General features: G+C 58.6%; 6 protein-coding genes across 6 annotated transcripts; 4 read left to right on the top strand and 2 right to left on the bottom strand.

Annotated features, from left to right (window-relative positions):
- Positions 1-263: 263 nt before the first annotated feature.
- BXZ73DRAFT_41013 (uncharacterized protein) lies at positions 264-3,618 on the bottom strand (the record flags this gene model as incomplete). The annotated part of the gene is made up of 4 exons (XM_048018682.1): positions 264-689; positions 978-2,604; positions 2,661-2,938; positions 3,178-3,618. The coding sequence occupies 4 exons, from the start codon at positions 3,616-3,618 to the stop codon at positions 264-266; spliced, it is 2,772 nt and encodes a 923-aa protein (XP_047881668.1).
- Positions 3,619-4,393: 775 nt separating this feature from the next.
- BXZ73DRAFT_74671 (uncharacterized protein) lies at positions 4,394-6,802 on the top strand (the record flags this gene model as incomplete). The annotated part of the gene is made up of 1 exon (XM_048022070.1): positions 4,394-6,802. The coding sequence occupies one exon, from the start codon at positions 4,394-4,396 to the stop codon at positions 6,800-6,802; it is 2,409 nt and encodes an 802-aa protein (XP_047881667.1).
- A 998-nt stretch (positions 6,803-7,800) lies between these two features.
- On the bottom strand, positions 7,801-9,084 carry BXZ73DRAFT_40969 (transcription initiation factor TFIID subunit A-domain-containing protein; the record flags this gene model as incomplete). The annotated part of the gene is made up of 5 exons (XM_048018674.1): positions 7,801-7,994; positions 8,055-8,333; positions 8,440-8,704; positions 8,746-8,817; positions 8,866-9,084. 5 exons carry the CDS (start codon positions 9,082-9,084, stop codon positions 7,801-7,803), a joined length of 1,029 nt encoding a protein of 342 aa, XP_047881666.1.
- Positions 9,085-9,276: 192 nt separating this feature from the next.
- On the top strand, positions 9,277-11,113 carry BXZ73DRAFT_40976 (uncharacterized protein; the record flags this gene model as incomplete). The annotated part of the gene is made up of 5 exons (XM_048018675.1): positions 9,277-9,396; positions 9,456-9,928; positions 9,997-10,210; positions 10,271-10,843; positions 10,943-11,113. The coding sequence occupies 5 exons, from the start codon at positions 9,277-9,279 to the stop codon at positions 11,111-11,113; spliced, it is 1,551 nt and encodes a 516-aa protein (XP_047881665.1).
- Positions 11,114-14,093: 2,980 nt separating this feature from the next.
- BXZ73DRAFT_87995 (acyl-CoA dehydrogenase NM domain-like protein) lies at positions 14,094-16,151 on the top strand (the record flags this gene model as incomplete). The annotated part of the gene is made up of 9 exons (XM_048024793.1): positions 14,094-14,232; positions 14,300-14,498; positions 14,546-14,665; positions 14,718-14,754; positions 14,793-14,863; positions 14,916-15,147; positions 15,171-15,433; positions 15,498-15,550; positions 15,607-16,151. The coding sequence occupies 9 exons, from the start codon at positions 14,094-14,096 to the stop codon at positions 16,149-16,151; spliced, it is 1,659 nt and encodes a 552-aa protein (XP_047881664.1).
- A 1,696-nt stretch (positions 16,152-17,847) lies between these two features.
- Positions 17,848-18,814, top strand: BXZ73DRAFT_30716 (NAD(P)-binding protein; the record flags this gene model as incomplete). Its single annotated transcript, XM_048017795.1, has 2 exons — positions 17,848-18,450; positions 18,503-18,814. Coding segments are annotated over 2 exons (915 nt in total), but the record flags the coding sequence as incomplete, so codon positions are not given.
- Between the last annotated feature and the right edge of the window lie 516 nt (positions 18,815-19,330).

Here is a 19,330-nt window from a genome sequence, read left to right as displayed (position 1 = left end):
AGCAGACGAGAGTTATGTACGTACTTACGGCGCGGCACAGCGCGCCAGGGTATTAGCGTGGGGGCAGTAGGTAGATAGATACAGCGGTTGCGAGGCAGATACTTGCTAGAGGCTACAGGGTGAGGGCGTCCGATGGGCGTAACGAGACGTGAAGCGTGCAGAAGACAGAAACGTAACCGGGAGGGGTCGACGAGCTGGGGGGTGTAGGCGTAGAACACAAACGGAGCGAGGGCGTGAGGCGTGTATGTTCATGTGGCTGGCACCTATACCGCTACCGCGGCGAACGGATTCATCACGCGGTGCTCGTCGTCGAACGGCGTCACGAACGGGTCCACCGCCTGCGAGGACTTGCGCGCGTGGTTCGTGTTCAGGTGGCGTGTGATCGGCGTCGACGCGTCCGGGTCTACCGCAAGCACGACCTGCTTGGGCTTGGGGCGTGCATGGAACGGGGGCGGACGCAAGAACTGGTTCGCCGGGATCGTTGAAACGGGTGAAGTCGGACCATCATAGCCGTAGTAGAGCGGGAGGGGCATCGGTACGGGCTGTGCGGAGCTGCGAGTCGACTGCGACACATCCTGTGGCACGTCCCGGGCGAGCTCAGGAAGCCCAAGGGGACGCATCACAAGATCGGTCTGAATAGAAAGGCCTGGCGGTGGGGCACGGGATTGGCGGGGCGCGGTCGCGGCAGACTCGAAATCGGCGAACGGATCGTCCTACGCCGTAGAGACGGGTCAGCGCCAAGGGCAGGTACGAGCAGAAGGGGGAGGGGGTACCTCGTGGGAAGTGTACGGAAGCTGGGATGGGTCAGAAGAACGTTGACGGGGCGGGAGTGGAGGTGGCGAGGGCTGCAGAGTACGGATCGGGTGCGCGGTGTATACCGGGGGCAGTGAAGTCGGCTGTGCGGAGAAAAAACAAGGTGGAGGACCAGCTCAGTAAGCGACTGCCATGTGCAGATCGCCATGTGGGGAAGCACTCACGTGCGAGTCGGTGAGATGGGTCTCGGGAGGAGGGGCGAACCAAGGGTTGACTTCGGAAGACACACTCTGGACGAACTCTTCGTTGTCGGACGAGCGAGACCGGCTCTTCTTCAGCTTGGAGATAAAGGCAGTGACCTTGGATCCCTTCGGTCGTTGAGCGTCCGTCGGAGCGGAAACATCAGCGTGGTCGAGGATAGTATCCCAGTCCTTCTGTCCTTGCTCCTCGCGGGAAGGGATGGGCGGCACCTCACCCCGGGCCTCCTCGCGCGCGATCATCCTGTGCAACGACCAGTTCTTGCGGCGGGGTGGGTCGCGGAGGGGCATGGCCTCACCCTTCTCCTCCACCGACGGCGACGACTCCTTGAACATCTTCTCGGGATAGAAAACCGTAGGCTCCTTCGCATCATACGACTTGGAGCGACGGCCGCAGCAACGACGTCCGTACGAGTTCCAGAAGAGGATCGCGAGCGCCATGAAGACGACGACGAGCCAGAGCCCGGCGAAGATGGCGAACATAATACGCTCCTTTTCGAGGGACTTGACATAAACACTGATGACGCGACCAACGAGCCCGTCGCTGCCCGTGCCGTCGCCGCTGTCGCTAGTGCCGATCGCAGCCTGGGCGATGGGTTGCGCAGCCTCGTTGACCATCTGCGGAGACAGCACGAGAACGGAGTCGTTGACGCGCGGGATGTCGACGTGGAGGTTGTCGTGAAGGAACGTCAGGGCGGACTCAATCGCGTCGACCTTGCTGCCGAGAAAGCACTGCACGAACTCCTCCACGGGCTCAGCGAGGATCGTGTTCCCGAAGATTGTGTTCACGATGTTCTGCACGTCTGTGTAGAAAGTGTTGATCGTGGTGTTCAGCGTTGTCGTCGTGGTGTTGACCCAGCCGAACATGCCGTCGTTGATGGTGCTCTGAACGAGGTCGACGCGCGTGTTGATGTCGTTGGCGTATGTCATCGAGTCGTTGTACATGCTCGCATTGATCGAGGTGGCGATGAGCGTCGAAAAGTCCGCGACGGACGCCGCCGCTTGCTGCTGGTAGTGCGCTTGGATGGGTCCAATGACGAGCAGCTGGAGCTGGACCGAGATGAGGCCGAACACGCCGATGATGAAACACGCGAGAGCCGGAGGGTGAAAGACGTAGTGGAAGAACCAGATGAGCTTGTCCTTGCGCGACTTCCGCAGGCGGAGGAGCGCCTGGAGCCAGTTGACCCCCTTGGTGATCAGCGGGTGGCTCATCGTGCCTTCGATCGACATCAGGTCGTGGTCAGACATCCCGACCATGAGCCGCCCGTCACGGCTGTGCGACTTGGCCACATCCGGGTCAGACGCCATGCCTTCGCGGATGTAGGTGAAGTGTTTCTTCATCGTGCGCCACTTGTACCACTCGAGAGCACAGTTCGCGAGGATGAGAAGGAAGATCAGGACGATGAGCAAAACAGTGCCGATCTTGACGGCCTTGACGAGGTCGCGCCCGAGATCGTCGACGATAGACGTGTCCATCTGGTCGCAGAACGTGACGCTGTTCTGGCTGGGGACGGGGAGAGCGTGGACGTCGAACTGAATGCCGGCAAAGGTGTCGTTGATGTCCTTCTTCAGTAGCTCGAACGGTGTGTCAATGCTGTTGGCGCAGAGAATTATGAGCGATCAAGCAGCCAGTGCAATGAACGAACTTACACGCTCTCTACACTGCCCTTGAGCTGAGAGACGGTCGGAATGGAGTTGTTGATGTTCTGAAGCGCACCCGTGATGTCGGACGGAAGCGCGACATTCTGCAGAGCCGACAGGTCCGGGATGTCGAAAGTCTGGATCTTGTTTGCTAACGAGTCGCCGGCACCGAGGGGAAGAGCTTGTAGTGCACTCTTGATGGTGTTCAGCAAATCGTTGGCTCCGCCAATGGTGTCTTGTATAGCTGTGCGAAGGCCGTTGAAACTCGTAGTGAGGAGAGAGTTGATCTGTGATCCATGCAACGGTCAGTCAATTATCTCTAGACCAAATGCGGTGTCAAGAGCAGGATTTCAAGAACGTATGAGCTAAAGGTGCATATATGCGCAAAAAAAGCCCGGGAACAATAGCCTTTTCGACAGGCGAGCTTCCTGGATACCGTGGCCTCATCAAGCAGAGGCACCTCATCCAATCCATGCCGATCCAAATTGACCACAAACGCGGCTCGGGAACAGAAGACGAAACGTACCTCGTTAACGCCTCCAATGAGAATAGAGAGGGCTCCCCGTATGACGAGCTCCGCAAAGCAGAGAAAAGTCGAACGCCAAATGTCGATCATGAAGTTGATTATGGCCTCCATAACGGTCAGGGCGAGGACCATGGTAGCCCGGGCGGCGTTCATCGTGCCGTTGACGGCGTCGGAGATTTGCTGGTTGGACACAACGGCGAGGTAGCGGGGCATACTGGCGGTGGAGGTGGCCGCGTGCTCAGCGGCCTTGCAGCTGGCGAGCAGATCTTGCTTCGCGTTCGCCACGGCGTCCTGGGCAGAGTCTCCAGAGAGCTGGAGGCGGAAGACGACGAAGACAAGGGAGAGTATCGGATAGGCGAGCCATGTGAGCGAGAGAAGATGAGGAAGCTGGAGGTAGGGGCGGATGTCGTGTGCGTAGTCGATGGAGGCAGGGCTGGTCATCGGTGCGGAGGTCGGCCGGCGACGAGACAAGGAGTGAGAAAGAAAGGACAGGACAAGTTCCGGGGGGAACGCGGGCAGGCCCTGAGGCCGCTGCAGGCTTTTGAGGAGGAGTGGCCATTGTGTTCGTCGCCGTAAGATGCGACGTGCTCATTGTTCTCTGCGCGCTGAGGCGACACAATAGGGCTTCCAAATGTGGGAAATTAGACGCGCATTGAGGCGCGAGACTCACCGCCTTCCCTCGACAAGACCACGAGCACGTTTCGCAGCTTCTCAGGCTTGAGCTCCGACTGTCCAATGCTTGATGGCACGCGATCCGTCCCGGATCATGTAGACAAGGCCTGAGATGTAAGTGCCGAGTTTTTGATTGCATATAGTCGTTGACGTTTGAACATGAGACTCGGTGGTGAACAGACCTGGTTTTTACAGTGCAGAGGTTGCCGCTTGCCCGGCACACATTCCTCGGTCGTCCAACCTGTGGCTCGTTGTCTGCTGGCTCGGGCGGCGGTCGTGCTGTATCTGCGCTGGGGACGACGGCGTCAGGCACGAAGCGAACAGCAGCGGCACAAAAGGCGGCCGGCGGGGTGCATCGATCGTGGGGCGAGGCTGACAGCGAGTGCGACTGGTTCAAATTCGTGCGCTCCTCCCTCCTGCTCGCCCCCATCTTTCTTCCCGACTGCCACCACTGCCCGTCGCACACATCTCTACCCCCACGCCCACACGGCCTCACAACCGTCAAGACACCCCACGATCCTTGTTTTGTCTCTTTTCTATCGTCATGCGTCCTCTCATCCTCTCTGGTCTCGCCCTCGCGCTACTATCAGCACCAGCCTATGCAGCCCCTCTTGCCATCACGACTGTCATCAGCATCCCTCCCTTCATTCCCTTGTACACTGTCCAGCTCAGCCTCCCCGATGAGATCCCCAACCCGCCGATGCCCACCGATGCCCCGCAGAATAAGGCTGGCGCGAACAACCTGGGTCACTCGCTACTCGGCGCCCGCAACGTTGGCTTCCGCCAGGCCGACTACGGCATCAATCCCACCGCCGCCTTCGTCGCTCTCGCTCCTAAGGTACCCCAGGTCAAGCAGGCTGTTCCTTCCCCCACCAGCGCTGCCGCTGCCACCGCCATTCGTTCCAGACGCGCCGATACCGATGTGGTCTACCACGAGGAACACTCGTCCAGCCAGCCGTACTCCGACAGCCCTCGATACTCTGGCGATCGTGACTACTCTGCCGAAAAGTACTACGCCGACAACGCTTCATACTCCGGCGTCGAAGACTACTCGAAGGACGCTTCCTACTCCGGTGAGAAGTACTACTCGAAGGACGCTCCCTACACTGGCGACAAGTACTATTCGAAGGACGCGCTCTACACCGGCGACAAGTACTACTCTAAGGACGCTCCTTACACCGGCGACAAGTACTACTCTAAGGACGCTCCCTACACCAGTGACACGTACTACTCGGAGGACGCTTCCTACTCCGGCATCGAAGACTACTCGAAGGCCGCTCCCTACTCCGGCGTTGAGTACTACTCGAAGGACGCTACCTACTCCGGCGACAAGTACTACTCGGATGGTGTTCCCTACTCCGGCGTCGAATACTACTCGAAGGACGCTCCCTACACCGGCGTTGAAGACTACTCTGAGGCTGTTCCCTACTCTGACGTTGCACCCTACACTGGTGTTGCTCCCTACTCCCGCGAGAAGTACTACTCGAAGGATGCCCCCTACTCTGGTGTTGAGTACTACTCGAAGAATGTTCCATACACTGGCGACAAGTACTACTCGAAGGAAGCTCCCTACACTGGCGACAAGTACTACTCGAAGGAAGCTCCCTACACTGGCGACAAGTACTACTCGAAGGAAGCTCCCTACACTGGCGACAAGTACTACTCGAAGGAAGCTCCCTACACTGGCGACAAGTACTACTCGAAGGAAGCTCCCTACACCGGCGCTGAGTACTACTCGAAGAATGCTCCCTACACCGGCGTCGAAGGCTACTCTAAGGACGCTCCCTACACCGGCGACAAGTACTACTCTGACGGCGTTCCCTACACCGGCGACAAGTACTACTCTGATGGCGTTCCATACTCTGGCGAACAGTCCTTCTCTGGCGATAAGTACTTCTCGAGGCCCGTCGAATACACCAGCAACAAGTCTTACTCCGGCGACAAGTACTATGTTCCGGAGCAGCGCTATTCTGCTGGAGGGCAATACTCCGATGACGAGATGTACTCGAAGACCAGCGCCTCCTACCAGCCTGAGTCCAAGTTCCCCTCTTCGTATGCCACCTCTCCCGGTTCCTCCGCCCCCAACGGTGGCCATGCCGCTTCATACGTCACTGAGACCCACCAGAACCAGAGGCGCTCGAGCACCCCCGCCGTGGACCCCGTCGCAGCATCGGACTCCACCGCTAAGGACGCGAGCTCCGGCGTAGGCAAGACCACGACGGCGGTCGCTGCCCCCTTCATGCTCGCCGGGACCGGGTTCAAGGCGGCAGGCGCGTCGCGCTACACCCTTGGCTACTTCACACACGACTCGCTCGCCAGCGCGTTCAACAGCGACTCCTCCCGTTCCGCCGTCGCTCCTAACTTCACCAGCCAGCAGCGCACCACGAAGCGCACCACCGGGCTCGTCCGCCGCGCGCCGCACTCGCTCGAGCTCAGCACGGACGCGATACTCCCGAGCCGCCTGCCCTCGGACCTCGACACCTCGGACCCGTACGCGCTGGAGGAGGAAGCCCGTCGCCGCCGCGTCGGGCTCGTCAACATTGACAGCAACCGCCCGGGTATCCATCCCCCGGCGGAGCTTGACGCGACGGACCTGCCGACGGACGAGGCAGAGCAGGAGGCGGAGGACGCAGAGCTCGCTGGGGAGTACGCCGAGGAGGGTGACACGTCCGGAGCAGAGCAGAAGGTGGACCAGGCCGCCGCAGGGGCGAGCGACGTTGGAGCCGACCGGCTCGAGGGGCAGGGTGTTGGCACGGTGCCACAGGGAGATGGGCAGGGGAGGAGCGCGAAAGGGAAGGGTCAGCTCGGCGGTCCTCAGACCGAGGCTTTGAGGCGGCCGGTGCAGCAGGCGCAGGGGCATATAGGGCAAGGACACGGAGGGCAGCACATTCCGTCTGCGAACATGCAGGGGCCGGTTCGTGCGTTCCGGCAGGTTCATCGCCGCACGATGTAAAGTGTCCTTTTTGTACAACTGTGGACGGAATATAGGCAATGGATGGATACTTCGTTGACATAAAAAGCATGCCGTGTGCGCGCATATATTCACCTAGGGAATGGAACAGATCGGATGGGAGTGCATATGAGAGTTCATAGTGTTTAGTGTCGGTCATCGCTTCGACCTTTGGATTGTACGTGGCCCAACATTTATGCGCTTGAATGCTCACGCCTAGCCACGACGACTCAGGAAACCGTACTGTCACTTCAAGCTGACAGACAACACCCAACACCAGCAAAGAACTTTGGCGGATCTCCCATACGCTTTCCTCCCGCACAAGATCTAAATAACACAGCCTCCACGAACATAGGCAAAGCACTACTACGCCCCCTAGTCCTGTAAGCACTGGGCCTTATGCTCCAAGTCACAAACCGCTGTGCTTAATGCGCTTCTTGAGGAAGGATCCTACGCGAAAACGCGGGGAATCCGGGACTTGAGGAAGCGACGACTGCAGTAGGCCTGGGGTTGGTTTGAGCGAACGCGCTTGGCTGTCGTTGGGAGAGAATATCGAGGGTACAACACAGATTCTGGCAAGCGGTCGCCGGCGCTGCGCGAACTTTCGGCGGGCTCGCTTTTCTGGAAACCATCAAAAGTTCGTCAGTGCGCTCAGTATATGCTTCTTGCCATAGGAAGTCAAACCGACCTTTGCAGGTACTGCCCAGCACTTGCGATGGATTTCTCGCTGGCTTTTGTTCACAGACGTGTCGCTATTGGAACTCGTGGGGGACTCCCAAAATAGCTCTTCAAGTATCTCACTTCTGCCCAGGGGTGAGTGTGCTAGTGGTGGTAAGGGTACGAGTCAAGCAGGAGTGCATAAACACCTTCCCCGATGTGCGCCATGCCCCGACAGTCAGCACAGTCCTTCATCCAACGTATGTATCACCATCATAGTACAAGGCGGGTGTATGCGTACCAACAGTCCAACAGCGTATCAGGAACGAGAGCCCTCACACCATCTACATGAGCTTCGCCTCCTTCTTGGCGAACTGAACCTGCGAGAGCCGGTGACTGCGAAGCGTCATCTGCGTGTTCTGTGCACCCTTCTTCGTCGAGGTCGTGTTTGACGCGGCAGGGGCGATAGTGGTCTGCGACAGCGATATTCGTGCCTCGTCTGACGCGAATCCGGGTATGCGAATGTTGTGGTTCCGCTCTATGGTCCGCAAGTCAGCGTCCAGCCCGCACACACGATCAAGACAAGACGACCACTCACCAAGATGCAGCTGCAGGTCCTTCACCTCAAGTGTGTCTCCGCCGCGGTGCTTCGCGAGCCGGCAGCCAAAATTGGTGACTGAGTCAATGAACTCATCCGCGATGTCGAGTAAGAGGTCCTCGACCTCGGGCTCAATCTTCACGTTCGGATCGATGCTCGACACGAGGTCCTGGATCGAGCGCCGCATGCTCTGGTCCCCGGGCGTGTTCTTCCGCCGGGTGCGGTTATCGTCGAGGTTGAGCATGGAGTCCTCCGCCTTCGCGACCTGTGGTGGTGCGCCTATGTAGAATTGGTGAAACATTGGTCAGTGTCACTCTTGCGGTGCGGTTTTGGGTGGCTCGGTGGCTCGAACGGAGGGTAGGAAACGTGAATGGAGGGTAAGGACGGGGATGCGCACCTGATATGCGTCCACTGGGCAGGCCACCTGTGAGGGATGGCCGGCCCTGTTGTGCAGGCTGCCATTGAACGGCCCCTTGTGGTGTGATTGTTGGGTTCGCGGTGATTGGGTATTGTGAGGCACTTGTGGACGTGGAGCCTAGAAAAGGACTGGGGGTTGTGGTCTTAAACGCGGTGTTTGGGATGGTTGGAGTGGAGGTGGTGGTCGACGTCGCGGCGGAGGTAGAAGCACCGGGCTGCGCGCCCTGTGACGACTCTCATCAATACGCGCGTGAACACAGGTTGTAAGAAAGACAGGACGAACAGGAGCTGCTGCAGCTGTTGATGCACCACTCGCGACCTTGTGCTTCTCCGCGTATTGCTTCAGCTATGGGATAGTGAGCACAAGTCGCCTGCAGATGACTGAGGTATGCACCTGAACAATCTGCTGCTGAGTGAGCTTGCCCTGTTTAGCGAGCTCCCCGAGCTGGTTCATGTTCGCGATGAGCAGCTGGGCGATGTGCTCGCCCGAGAGCGGGTCTCCCGTTTGCGATTTGAACGCGTTCCCGAGCGCGGTGATGATGTTGTTGGCGCCATCCGCACGCTGCTGGGCAATGTTCTGCGGGGGTGGCTGAGGGGGCGGGTTGGAAGCCATGGTGTGCGTGGAGAGCGTGTGGCGGGCCGCCAGTGAGGAGACGTGCGCGCGTGAAAGGAGCGCACGTGGCGGCGACCCGATTTAGAAGGCTTTGTTTCGGGCTCGGATTCCGGGCCAGGACTCGGACGGGGAGTACAAGACTGCCCCCGTGCAGGCTGCTCGTCCTCCTCCTCTTTGACCCCCGCGCCCTCCATGACCCCCGCCGGCAGACGACCTGCATTGCACGCGCTTCCGGACGACGTTCTCCTTCTCGTCATCAGCCATGTCGACGTCCCCGACATTCTCTCGCTCCGCGCGGTACGTCCCGCTCGCGTATCTCCTCTGCAAGCATATATACACAGCAGGCTGACCCTCTTCGCCCCCGCTCACAGACATCGCGCCGCTTCTGCGCTATGAGCAAGTTGCGCTGGGTCTGGTACGACGCGATCCAGCGGCACGTCGTCCAAAAGGGTCTCCCCATCCCCGCCGCCACCACCGACCTCAAAGCCCTCACATCCGAGCACCTTGAGGCCCGCACTGTGCATGCCTCGCGCTTCCACGCCAACTGGAACGCTCCTCGCCCCGTCACACGCGCCGCCATCGAGTTCTGTGCCGAATCGTCGCGCGACCCCGATGCCGACGGCCCCCACGCGGTCTCGCACGTCGCGTTCCTCCCTGGACACAACGGTCAATACCTCCTCACCACGGTCGGGAAGACCCTGGCCGCATGGGAGATCCCGCTTGGCTCATCCGAAGCGTATTGCGTCGCGGAGTGGGTGTCCACGAGGAAGATCGAGGGGATGGTGGTGAATGACGACCCAAAGGGCGAAGTTACGGTGGCGATCGTGAGCGCGCATCCGACCGCGTGAGCTTTCTCCCCCTTTCGCCGCTCTCGCGCGAGGCAACCACTCTCTTTCTTATACCGTCCTTCAGTGAGGGAGTCGTCGAATGTCGCTCGCTTTCCTTCGACAAGTTCCGTGGGCGGTTCTATTGCCGAATGGAACTACGCGCCCGCCGGGAGGTCGTCTCCCCCCTCCACTACCTGCATGATGACTACCTCGTGTTCGGCGACCCGATGCATGTCTGCTTCCTCGGGGCACCCACACATGTGAAGCCGCTCGGTAACGCCGCTTTGTCGGAAATGACTGTACGTCGTCACTGCGCATTCACTAAAGTTGCGTGGAGTACTCACGGTATCATGATATAGGACAACCGGGTGCTTGCTGTGAAGGTCATCAACCGATATCTCTTGGTCATACGACAACGCGCCTTTGAGGTCCTCTTTGCGCCAACCTGGAAAGGCATGCGCGCGTCCTATCCTTCACTGGTGTCAGCAAGCGTGTCGATCGAGATGGACATCTCTGCCTCAAACGCCACCATCGTCTTCCGACAATCACCATACGACGCGTCAGAAGACCAACCAGACTGGCCCTCTGAGCCCGTCACGGTGCTCTCTCGGTACTCGGACGACGGCTTCGACACCCTGCACCAGTACGACTTCCTGCCGAATCCCATGGCAAAACGCACCGAGCTCGAGAAGGGCGCACCGCCGACCACAATGGAGTACATACCCTGCATCTTCCCCTCGCGCTCGACAACGATCGTCAGCGTCGCCCCTTCGAGCTGCGACTTCCGCGTCGGCCCCAGCGGCAAGGGCTTCTGGACCGAGACGCGCAACATCACCCTCCGCCACGCGCGCACGCCCGCGCGCTGCCTCGTCGGCTTCACCGTCCGTCCAGCGACGCCGCGCGACCGGGACCCAAAAGCATGCAAGGCGCGCGTTCGGGGCAGCGCGGAGCTGCCTGAGCCCGCGCGGCGCCCTGGACCGGGGGCGGGGCCGGCGCCGACGTGCAGCGACGAGGTGGTGGCGGCGGAGGAGCGCGTGGCGCGGCTCGAGCTCTGCAAGGACGCGCTGTACTGGCGCCGGTGCAACATCCACGAGATCCTGTGGAAGAAGTACATGATGGTGTCGACCGCGTTCGAGGACACTGTGGGGCGTATCGCGATTGGGGACGCAATGGGAAGGGTGGAGGTGCTCGACCTCGCGTGAGGGGTTGGGTGGGGTGGGAGGTGAAGGTGGGGGTACTCGGCAGGATGCGCTGGACGCGACGCACACGACACAACTGTATCTATACTGTACTTTATTTCGCTGTATACTCTATCTCTATCTCTTCGCGGTGGGCTTGACCTCGCGCACGCCACGCGTTCAATGTCGAGAACAATAAGGTGTGGCTGAAGCGGTGGACGGTGCCAGGGGGTCGTTCCTGCACACGCGGAAGCGCGCAGAACTCCTGACAGCCTTTTTGCGAGTATTTTCGGGCTTCGTCCGCACCGCTCGGAGCTCGCCGTCACTGCCGACCATGAACCGCCTTACGGGTGAGGCAGCGCTGCTTGCTGCAGGTACATCTACAGCTCATATCGCCAGATGGAGCATGCGAGGACTGCCGTCGCTTTGATAACTGCTCGGCGCTCGGCGCTCAGGTGTGCCTCAGGTGAGTCAGTACTTCCACGACCCGTTTGTGCATCCGCTGAATCCAGCATTTTAAGCTCTACAGTAAGCGTGGCATCATCCCCGAACACGGCGACCGACAGCCCCCCCACAACTTATCACGACGTATGAAGTTCCGCAGACATGGCCGTACTCCGCTAGAGGCAGTACTGAAACCGGCTTGCGACGGACGGTGCATACGAACGCCTTCTGAGGTAACAACCGCGCTTGGACGTTCTTCCTGGCGATGCGGGATTACGCTTCCGAGAGCTTGCGCTTGCGATCGCCGCGGGTCCGAGAGCCGTGCAGGGCCACACGCGCTGACTTCCCCATTGTTCATCACTTCATGTCCTCCACTGCAATCAGAAAATGCCGTCACCTCGTATATGGAGCTACTGTACCATTTCGACCCAAAGTTCATCGATTTTGGGCGTGACCATGAACTTTTCCAGCCGAAAAAGTTCATGGCCCTGCGTGACCGCGGACATCAAAGTTCGCCCTGTTCATGGGCCCCTGTGACACCATGAATGTTCATAGCGCCGGTCGACCCTCTAGCCGCCCGCGACTATATGATGATGACAAACGCGCAATATTGTGAATATCAGCGGCTTGTCTAGCGGTGTCATTGCTCTGGCTGAAATAATTATGATGTGTAGGCTATAATGGTAGTGCAATTCAATCGCCAGAGACGCAGACAGCAGCCTGCATCTGTCGCATCGCCTTCGCCCGGACCTTTTGCACCTGATACCCGCGCCAGGCATCCCTCCATCTGAAGGATCCAGTCACGGGCGACCTCGAAACGCATGATCCGACCAATAGTCTCGCCATCGGCGAGGGCAGCCGTCGCAAGTCGACGACGAAGAGCACAAGAGGATGGTCGATGTCAACAGGTCGGGATATCCGCTGGGAGCGTGCTGGCGCGGATCTAAGCGCCTTGTGAGCACCTAATCCGGAAGGCGACCTCTTCCCACGCAGCCCAGAGAAGAGGATGAAGCTAGAGTGGGTATCCATCATTATATTTCCAGTCTGACTATCTCAATAGACATGTAATGCCTCCCTTGTGCATAATCCGTCGTTTTTTCGTCGCTCAGACCGCTGGAACGGCGGCAATTTAGACGCCGTGACCTTCCGTGGGCGGAAAGTACTTTCATGGCCCTCCGTGACACTTTGATCGGAAGTTCATGAGCCTCCGTGACGCGTGACATGAACTTTGGGTCGAAATGGTACAGTAACGCCGCACGGGGCAGCCCCCCGCCTCGTTCGGAAACGAGGCCTCAGCTGAGCGCTATTCCCGACGTACGGGCGGAAGCGACTCCGACGTCCCTTGCCGCGCTTTGCGACAAGGCAACATCAAGAGCGCTTTCGATCTCAGTGAGAACGGATGATTTCTAAAGTGACTCTAGGACTGTAAACTGATATTCATTATCCTGGCAGAGTTGGAGTCTTCGCTCATCGAGACTGAGAAGGTTCGCTCCCGCGAGAGGTGGGACACCTACTGTCCTGCCAAACGACTGATGCGGAGACGGACGTAGCCGGCCGTACATGACGTTATCCAGATCGTCATCCGCTGCTCAGCGGTCTCCGGTTGGTCTGCTTTGTTGTTGGCCAACGCGACAGCACAACGTCCGGAAGTCATGCAAATGGAGAAAGGACCGGCCCGGGCGTCAACGCCATTAGCAGGGACATCGCTCCTGGCGCGGGTTTCGGGGCCCGCGCTTGACCCTGGCGTTTGGAGATGGAGTCCATATGTTCTGAAACGCGTGAGCTCATGTACATGGTGAGTCGTGATCCGTTTCTACAGGTGAAGCCAAAGGAGGCTTCTGACTCACGGTGTAGAAGTTTGAGGGCGTCAGTTATGTTCTAGTCAGGTGTACATACTGACTCTGTATCCCAAAAGGCCTTCAACAAGTACTAGCCGACTGCTTGGCTTCCACGGTTCAGCAGGGTTCAGCTTAGGCGTCCGGGAAAGTCGTTAGTACGGATCACCCTGACCGTATTATCAGGGCAATAGCAGCCGAACTAATGGGTCCGCTATAAAATCCAATCTCAAGACACAGCCACCTATGTAAGGAAAGAGCCTCCAAAAATTGCTTTCGATCAATGCCCCGCTTCCCTGCCCTCTACAGTCTCAGATCTCCTGCTGCGGGAGGCCGCGGCCTCGGCTCAGGCAACCCTGATCCGCTCGCGCGCAATATCACCAGGGCTTATTCTGGTATCCCAGCCGCCGCGAATGGAGCAAGGCGTCATCTCGCTCTCTCTCTCACCAAGCGTCTTCTTCCCGTGGTTTCAAGTGCCAATGAACTCTGTTCCGTGGGGCGTCAGGATCGAATGCGCGGACCCACGGTAAGGGTTGGTTTCAACCACTATCCGGCGGTACCGTGCTCGATTGCCAAGCTCGCCTTTCCACAAGTTACAGCACAATGGCGCTAGTACGTCCTCCGTCACATGTACTTAAGCTGCAAGACCGAACCCTGAAGACAGCACCCTCGTCCCCTCAGTCCCCGTCGATCTTGTCTGTTCTTCCTCTCTGTTCACCGACAACATGTCTTCCTCGACCGCATCAAGGCGCACTTCCCACCTGCCTGAGACCTCGCTTTTTAGTCGACCCGTGCATTCAATGGACCCACTTCATCGCGCTCTTCTCTCTTACGAGAAGGCCAGAGCGATTGGACTGTCATACAGTGGGCATCGGTCCTTGGTTGTCATGTGCCCCTTTGCTCACGATCCCCTCGTGCGCCCACGTTGTAGGGATGACGCTCGACGACGTGCACAACTTGACTCCCAAATTCTGGGACATGCACAGTGATCCTGCGACAGCGATGGACCCCGCCGCTACCACCCTCCTTACCATCCAATACAACCTCTGCGCGGGCACGATTGCCCTCTACAGCAAGCATCGCCCAGAACTTGTCTCTTTAGTCGACGACCTCTTGCGGTACCGCAAGCAGTAAGCACCTCTCTATGTCCTTGTGATTTATTCTGACGTCGTTTTAGCGGTCAATACATGCTCACCGAGATCGGACACGGTCTTGACATCAGCAATATCGAAACTACGGCAACTCTTCTTCCATCGGGGGAGTTCTTGCTCCATTCCCCTACTCCGCAGGCCTCAAAGTACGTTTGCCATTACATCTGCGTGGCCCATCATTAACGATAACGCTTTCAGGTTCATGCCACCCACTGTCCCTGCCGGCCAGCCCTGTGTGGCGTCGTCTTCGCAAAACTCATCGTTGACGGAGAGAACCGCGGGCATCGCCCATTCATCGTGGCATTGAACGACGGCAAGAAAATGTGCACCGGTGTAACGTCCAAGTGAGTCTACGTTCGCGACCATTATTTGGTCCTGATTTCATGTTTGGCGTAGACTTCTCCCCTTCCGCGATGGTGCTCAGCCCGTCACTCATTCCATCACTACCTTCACCAACGTCCGCCTCAGCCACTCCGCTCTCCTCGGCAGCCTGGATATGCCCGCGAACCTTCACGACAACCTCATGCATATCACCAGCCGCATCTGCGTCGGGACGGTTGCGCTTGGTAGCATCGCCATCCCCTTCATGGAGCTTACGCGACTGTCGGCACGCTCTACTCCCTCCGCCGTAAAGTTGGGCCCGCGGACAAGCCAGACAGGTGTATGCCCATCCTCACCTTCCGCACGCAGCAAATCCCGCTCGTGGGGACCGTCGCTGATGTGCACGTCCTCCGTGCGCTCCACCGCTCCATCGTCCAGCAGTTCTGCTCGGAGCGGGACGCGCGTGTGCGCCGTGGCCTTGCAGCGGTCTTCAAGTCCGTTATGGTCCAACACTCCCAGCAGGACGCGATGGGGATCTCTGAGCGGTGCGGCGCCCAGGGCTTGTTCGCTCACAACCAGATAATTGCTCTCACGTGAGTACTCGTCGTCCCGGGCCTGCAAGGATTGGAATTCTAACATTACATCTCATCTTTAGAGTGGGATGCGCGGAGTAGCCATCGCCGAGGGCGACATCCTCGGGCTTGCCATCCGTGAGTACTTCAATTGCTCGACCTCTTCGAGCGTCCCGCTGAAGGGTGGTCTCCAGGTCTTGTGAACGAGCTCCTCCTCGACCGCTACCAGCTCCCTAAGCCCGCCGACCCAAACTCTCTCCTCGCCCGTCGCGAAGCTGTCCTCTTCTCCGAGCTCCGAGCTGCCGTTGCCGCCGCCGGGGGCCACCGCAGCAAGGCCGCATCCCGCATCGTCCTCCCCGCATGCCAGCCGGCAGTCGAGGCCATCGGGCACCGCATGGCGTACGACGCCGCGGTCGCGCAGGGCGTCGAGCCCGCGCTGATCGACCTCTACGTCGCGAACTGCGTTCGGCTTGACCCCGCGTTCTACGTGGAGCACGGCCTCGGGCGCGCGGCGCAACAGGCGCAGGCGGCGGACGCGCACGATCGCGTGCTCCCGCTCCTCGGCGAGCTCGTGCGTGCTATGGACGTGGCCGAGTACGTGCGCGCGCCGATCATCAGCGACGAGCGGTGGGGCGCGTTCGTCGAAGGGCTGACGGTGTACGAGGGCGACGCGTACGTCGACGCGTTCGACGGCCACAGTCGCACCGAGGAGCTTGAGATGGAGTTTGCTCGCTTATGACTATCTGCGTTGGAGTTGTCGTTGTAGGTTGTGCCTCGCATATGCATATAGCCATAATTCTGTAGTATAGTCGCTCCCGCTTGTACAATTGTCTCGGAGTGTCGCTTGACTCTATTCCTCTCATACATTCACTTAATAGCTCAACATTTACTCCTATTCGACGTACCTAATTTCCTTAGTCACTAGCCATATAATGTCTTTGTAGTATCCTTCAGACTTTGCATTTTTTCTGAGGCGTGCTGCGTCCTTATCGTGGCCAAGGGCCAAATTTAAGTGCTCGATCTTGAGTGCCTTGCATCCGGGCCACCGCACAGCCCGAGGGTGGACTGGTCGCAGGCGCTTGGGACGCGGGCGCATACATCCCACTTTGAACCTCGTCTTCCACGATCCCTGCTTGCCCTCTATCCTATCCTACCACAGCAGACCTCATGGAAATTTTTACAACGTACAAAATCAAACTTCAGTATCTTGAGAGGCTCTCGGAAGACAAAACCGCCATATTTCTGGTTTGCAATCCCAAGTCAACGCCCTCAGAACTCAAATTGCAACACAACAAGACCACATCGCAGCGCTGGAACACCAACTCAAAGCCCAGGAGGATTATCATCTGCAAGTGATACGTTCTCTTTTTAGCTCTGTAGGTATGGTCAACAGCTGCAGGGCTCATATAACTCAGCTGCTTTTCTGTGTGAATCTGGCAGGACCTGAAAGATGAAACAGTGCAAAACGTTGGTGCGGAAGAGAACCCGGGGATGGAAGGCATGCATTGGGATGATGTGAGTGATGGTGTGGACGTTGACGCACTTGCGCCGGGGAGAATGGTGAGCTCGTCGTACATCTGTATATATGCGCTGTGGATGATTCCTGCGACTAGATGACGCGCGGGCACAATGCCCTCAAACGCAAGCTTGATTCCCACTGTCCTCAACATTCACCTAGAATCAAGCAGGCTAGAGGTCCTTCCGGTCCTTCCACAGACTTGCAAGGCCTCCCAGTTCCGCAGCGAACTCACGTCGACAAAGGTCATCTGGCGACAGCACAACACAGTAAAGCTCGGTCACTCAGTCCTGTGATGAACAGAGCGCAACGAGTTCTCGCTACGCTAGAGTCTTAACCATCTTCTTCAATCCTGCAGGCTGCGAGTGTGTCTTCTGCCCGCGCTTGATGACTTTCCGCCTGCTTGACATTTATAGGCAAACTCGTCTCCGCCGCTATCTTCCACTCTGCAATCGCCGCTGGGCAACATCTTGGTCCTCCCACCGCCTTATTTTGTGATGATAGTAACAATTCGTCGTGGGGGGAGCAATCGAGGTCAGTACTTGTTCAAACTTCTCGTTGAACAGAAGGGTAACCTCGATTTAGACGCACCTTCCATAAGGATTAGTGTCGCATCTGTACCATGGACTTCGATGAGGCCGAATGAAATGTGCTGTCATGGAACAAGCGACATCGCCGGTCACCGGCATTTTTGTTTTCAAGCTGAGTGTCCTGTCTGCACGGCGCACACGCGTTTGCACGGCGCACACGCGTTTGCACAGCACACGCGCGTCTGCGCGGCCAAGTACGGCCCACGGCGGAAACACCCACTGACGTCGCCCTTTCGGGACTCATCCGTGGAGCATTATTTCATTGCGCGCAGTTCGGAAACCAGTATAAAACGTGGAGAGACACTCGCGCGACCATATACCCCGTTCACATGCCTTCCCTCTCCGCCATACGTGCCGCCAACCTCGCCTTCTCGCACTCCTATGTCCCCGTCGCCGTCTTCGTCGGCGGCACCTCCGGCATCGGTGCCGCGACCGCCCAGGCCTTCGCGCGCGCCACGCACGGCAACGCGCACATCGTCATCGTCGGCCGCGACCGCGCCGCGGGTGACGCCGTCATCGCATCCTTCCCCAAGCCCACCACGCCCGACGCGCGGCACGAGTTCGTGCAGTGCGCGGACGTGTCGCTGATGCGCAACGTGCGCGGGACCGCCGCGGAGCTCCGCGGGCAGCTCGACCGTATCAACTTCCTCGTGCTCACCGCGGGGTACCTGAGCATGGCGGGCCGCGTGGAGACTGCGGAGGGGCTGGACAAGCGGCTCGGGACGCACTACTACGCGCGGTGGCTGCTCGTGCGCGAGCTCGTGCCGCTGCTGGAGAAGGCGAAGGAGCGGGGCGAGCACGCGAAGGTGATGTCAGTGCTCGGGGGCGCGAACATGGTGGCGTTTGATGTGGACAACCTTGGGCTGAAAAAGAACTACATGTCTTCCAACCCGGGGATCGTCGGGCCGACGTACACCGATCTCGCGTTCTTGGTGGGTGTTCCGGTCTTGAAGGGCGTATTCGACCCTAACTGATTTGTTTTAGTCATTCGCGGAGCGCCATCCAGGGTTGACGTTCGTGCAGGGGAACCCGGGCGGAGTGCGGACGAACATCCTAAAGCGGATGCATTGGTCGACGAGGATCTTGAATCCGTTGCTCAACGTACTCCTCTATCCCCTCACGTCGTCGGCTGAAGAGTGCGGGCAAAGCATGCTGTACGGAATGTTGCAGAGCGGGCCTGGGGCGCAGAGGCGGGGCACTCGGGGGGACGATATGGGACCGACGCCGCTGCATGCAGATGAGGAAGCTAAAAGACGACTGTGGGAACACACCGAGGAGGAGGTTGAGCGTGCATTGAAAAACTCAGCCCCCGCTGCAAGCTCGTCGGAGGTTTTATGAGTAGTTCCTGTTGTCAGCTTCAACAATTCTTCGCGATCACCGATTTGTCTTTCGTTGGCACTTTTCTCGACGGCAGGGCAGCGCATTCCCTGTACGCTCCAACTACGGTGGCGCACCATCATACGAGTCCGCTAGATTACCACTATATAAGTACAAGGATGCAGATTCACCTAAATATTGGCAAGGAATCCTCGAGCTGGAACTGCTCCCGTGCCTTTGGTGGTCGTACTTGCTTGACGGGTACTTCCAAGATATTGAATGGCGAAGTATTCATCACGTCAGGCTCGAAATCGACGCAACTCGGAGCACGATACTTGGTGGCTTTACCCCGTTAATTCTGGTTTTGTATCAGGGAGTGACGAGGGCAACAAGCCAGGAGTGGAATGTCGTACCCATGTCAAGGAGGGAGAACAAGAACATGGAAACGCGAGACTGTTTCGCGACCGTCGAGCATTCAATATCCATTGTTCTGCG

This window comes from Epithele typhae (assembly GCF_022376455.1).
Source record: "Epithele typhae strain CBS 203.58 chromosome Unknown BXZ73scaffold_5, whole genome shotgun sequence".
Lineage (NCBI taxonomy): Eukaryota > Fungi > Basidiomycota > Agaricomycetes > Polyporales > Epitheliaceae > Epithele > Epithele typhae.
This window is presented reverse-complemented; position numbering and strand designations above follow the sequence as displayed.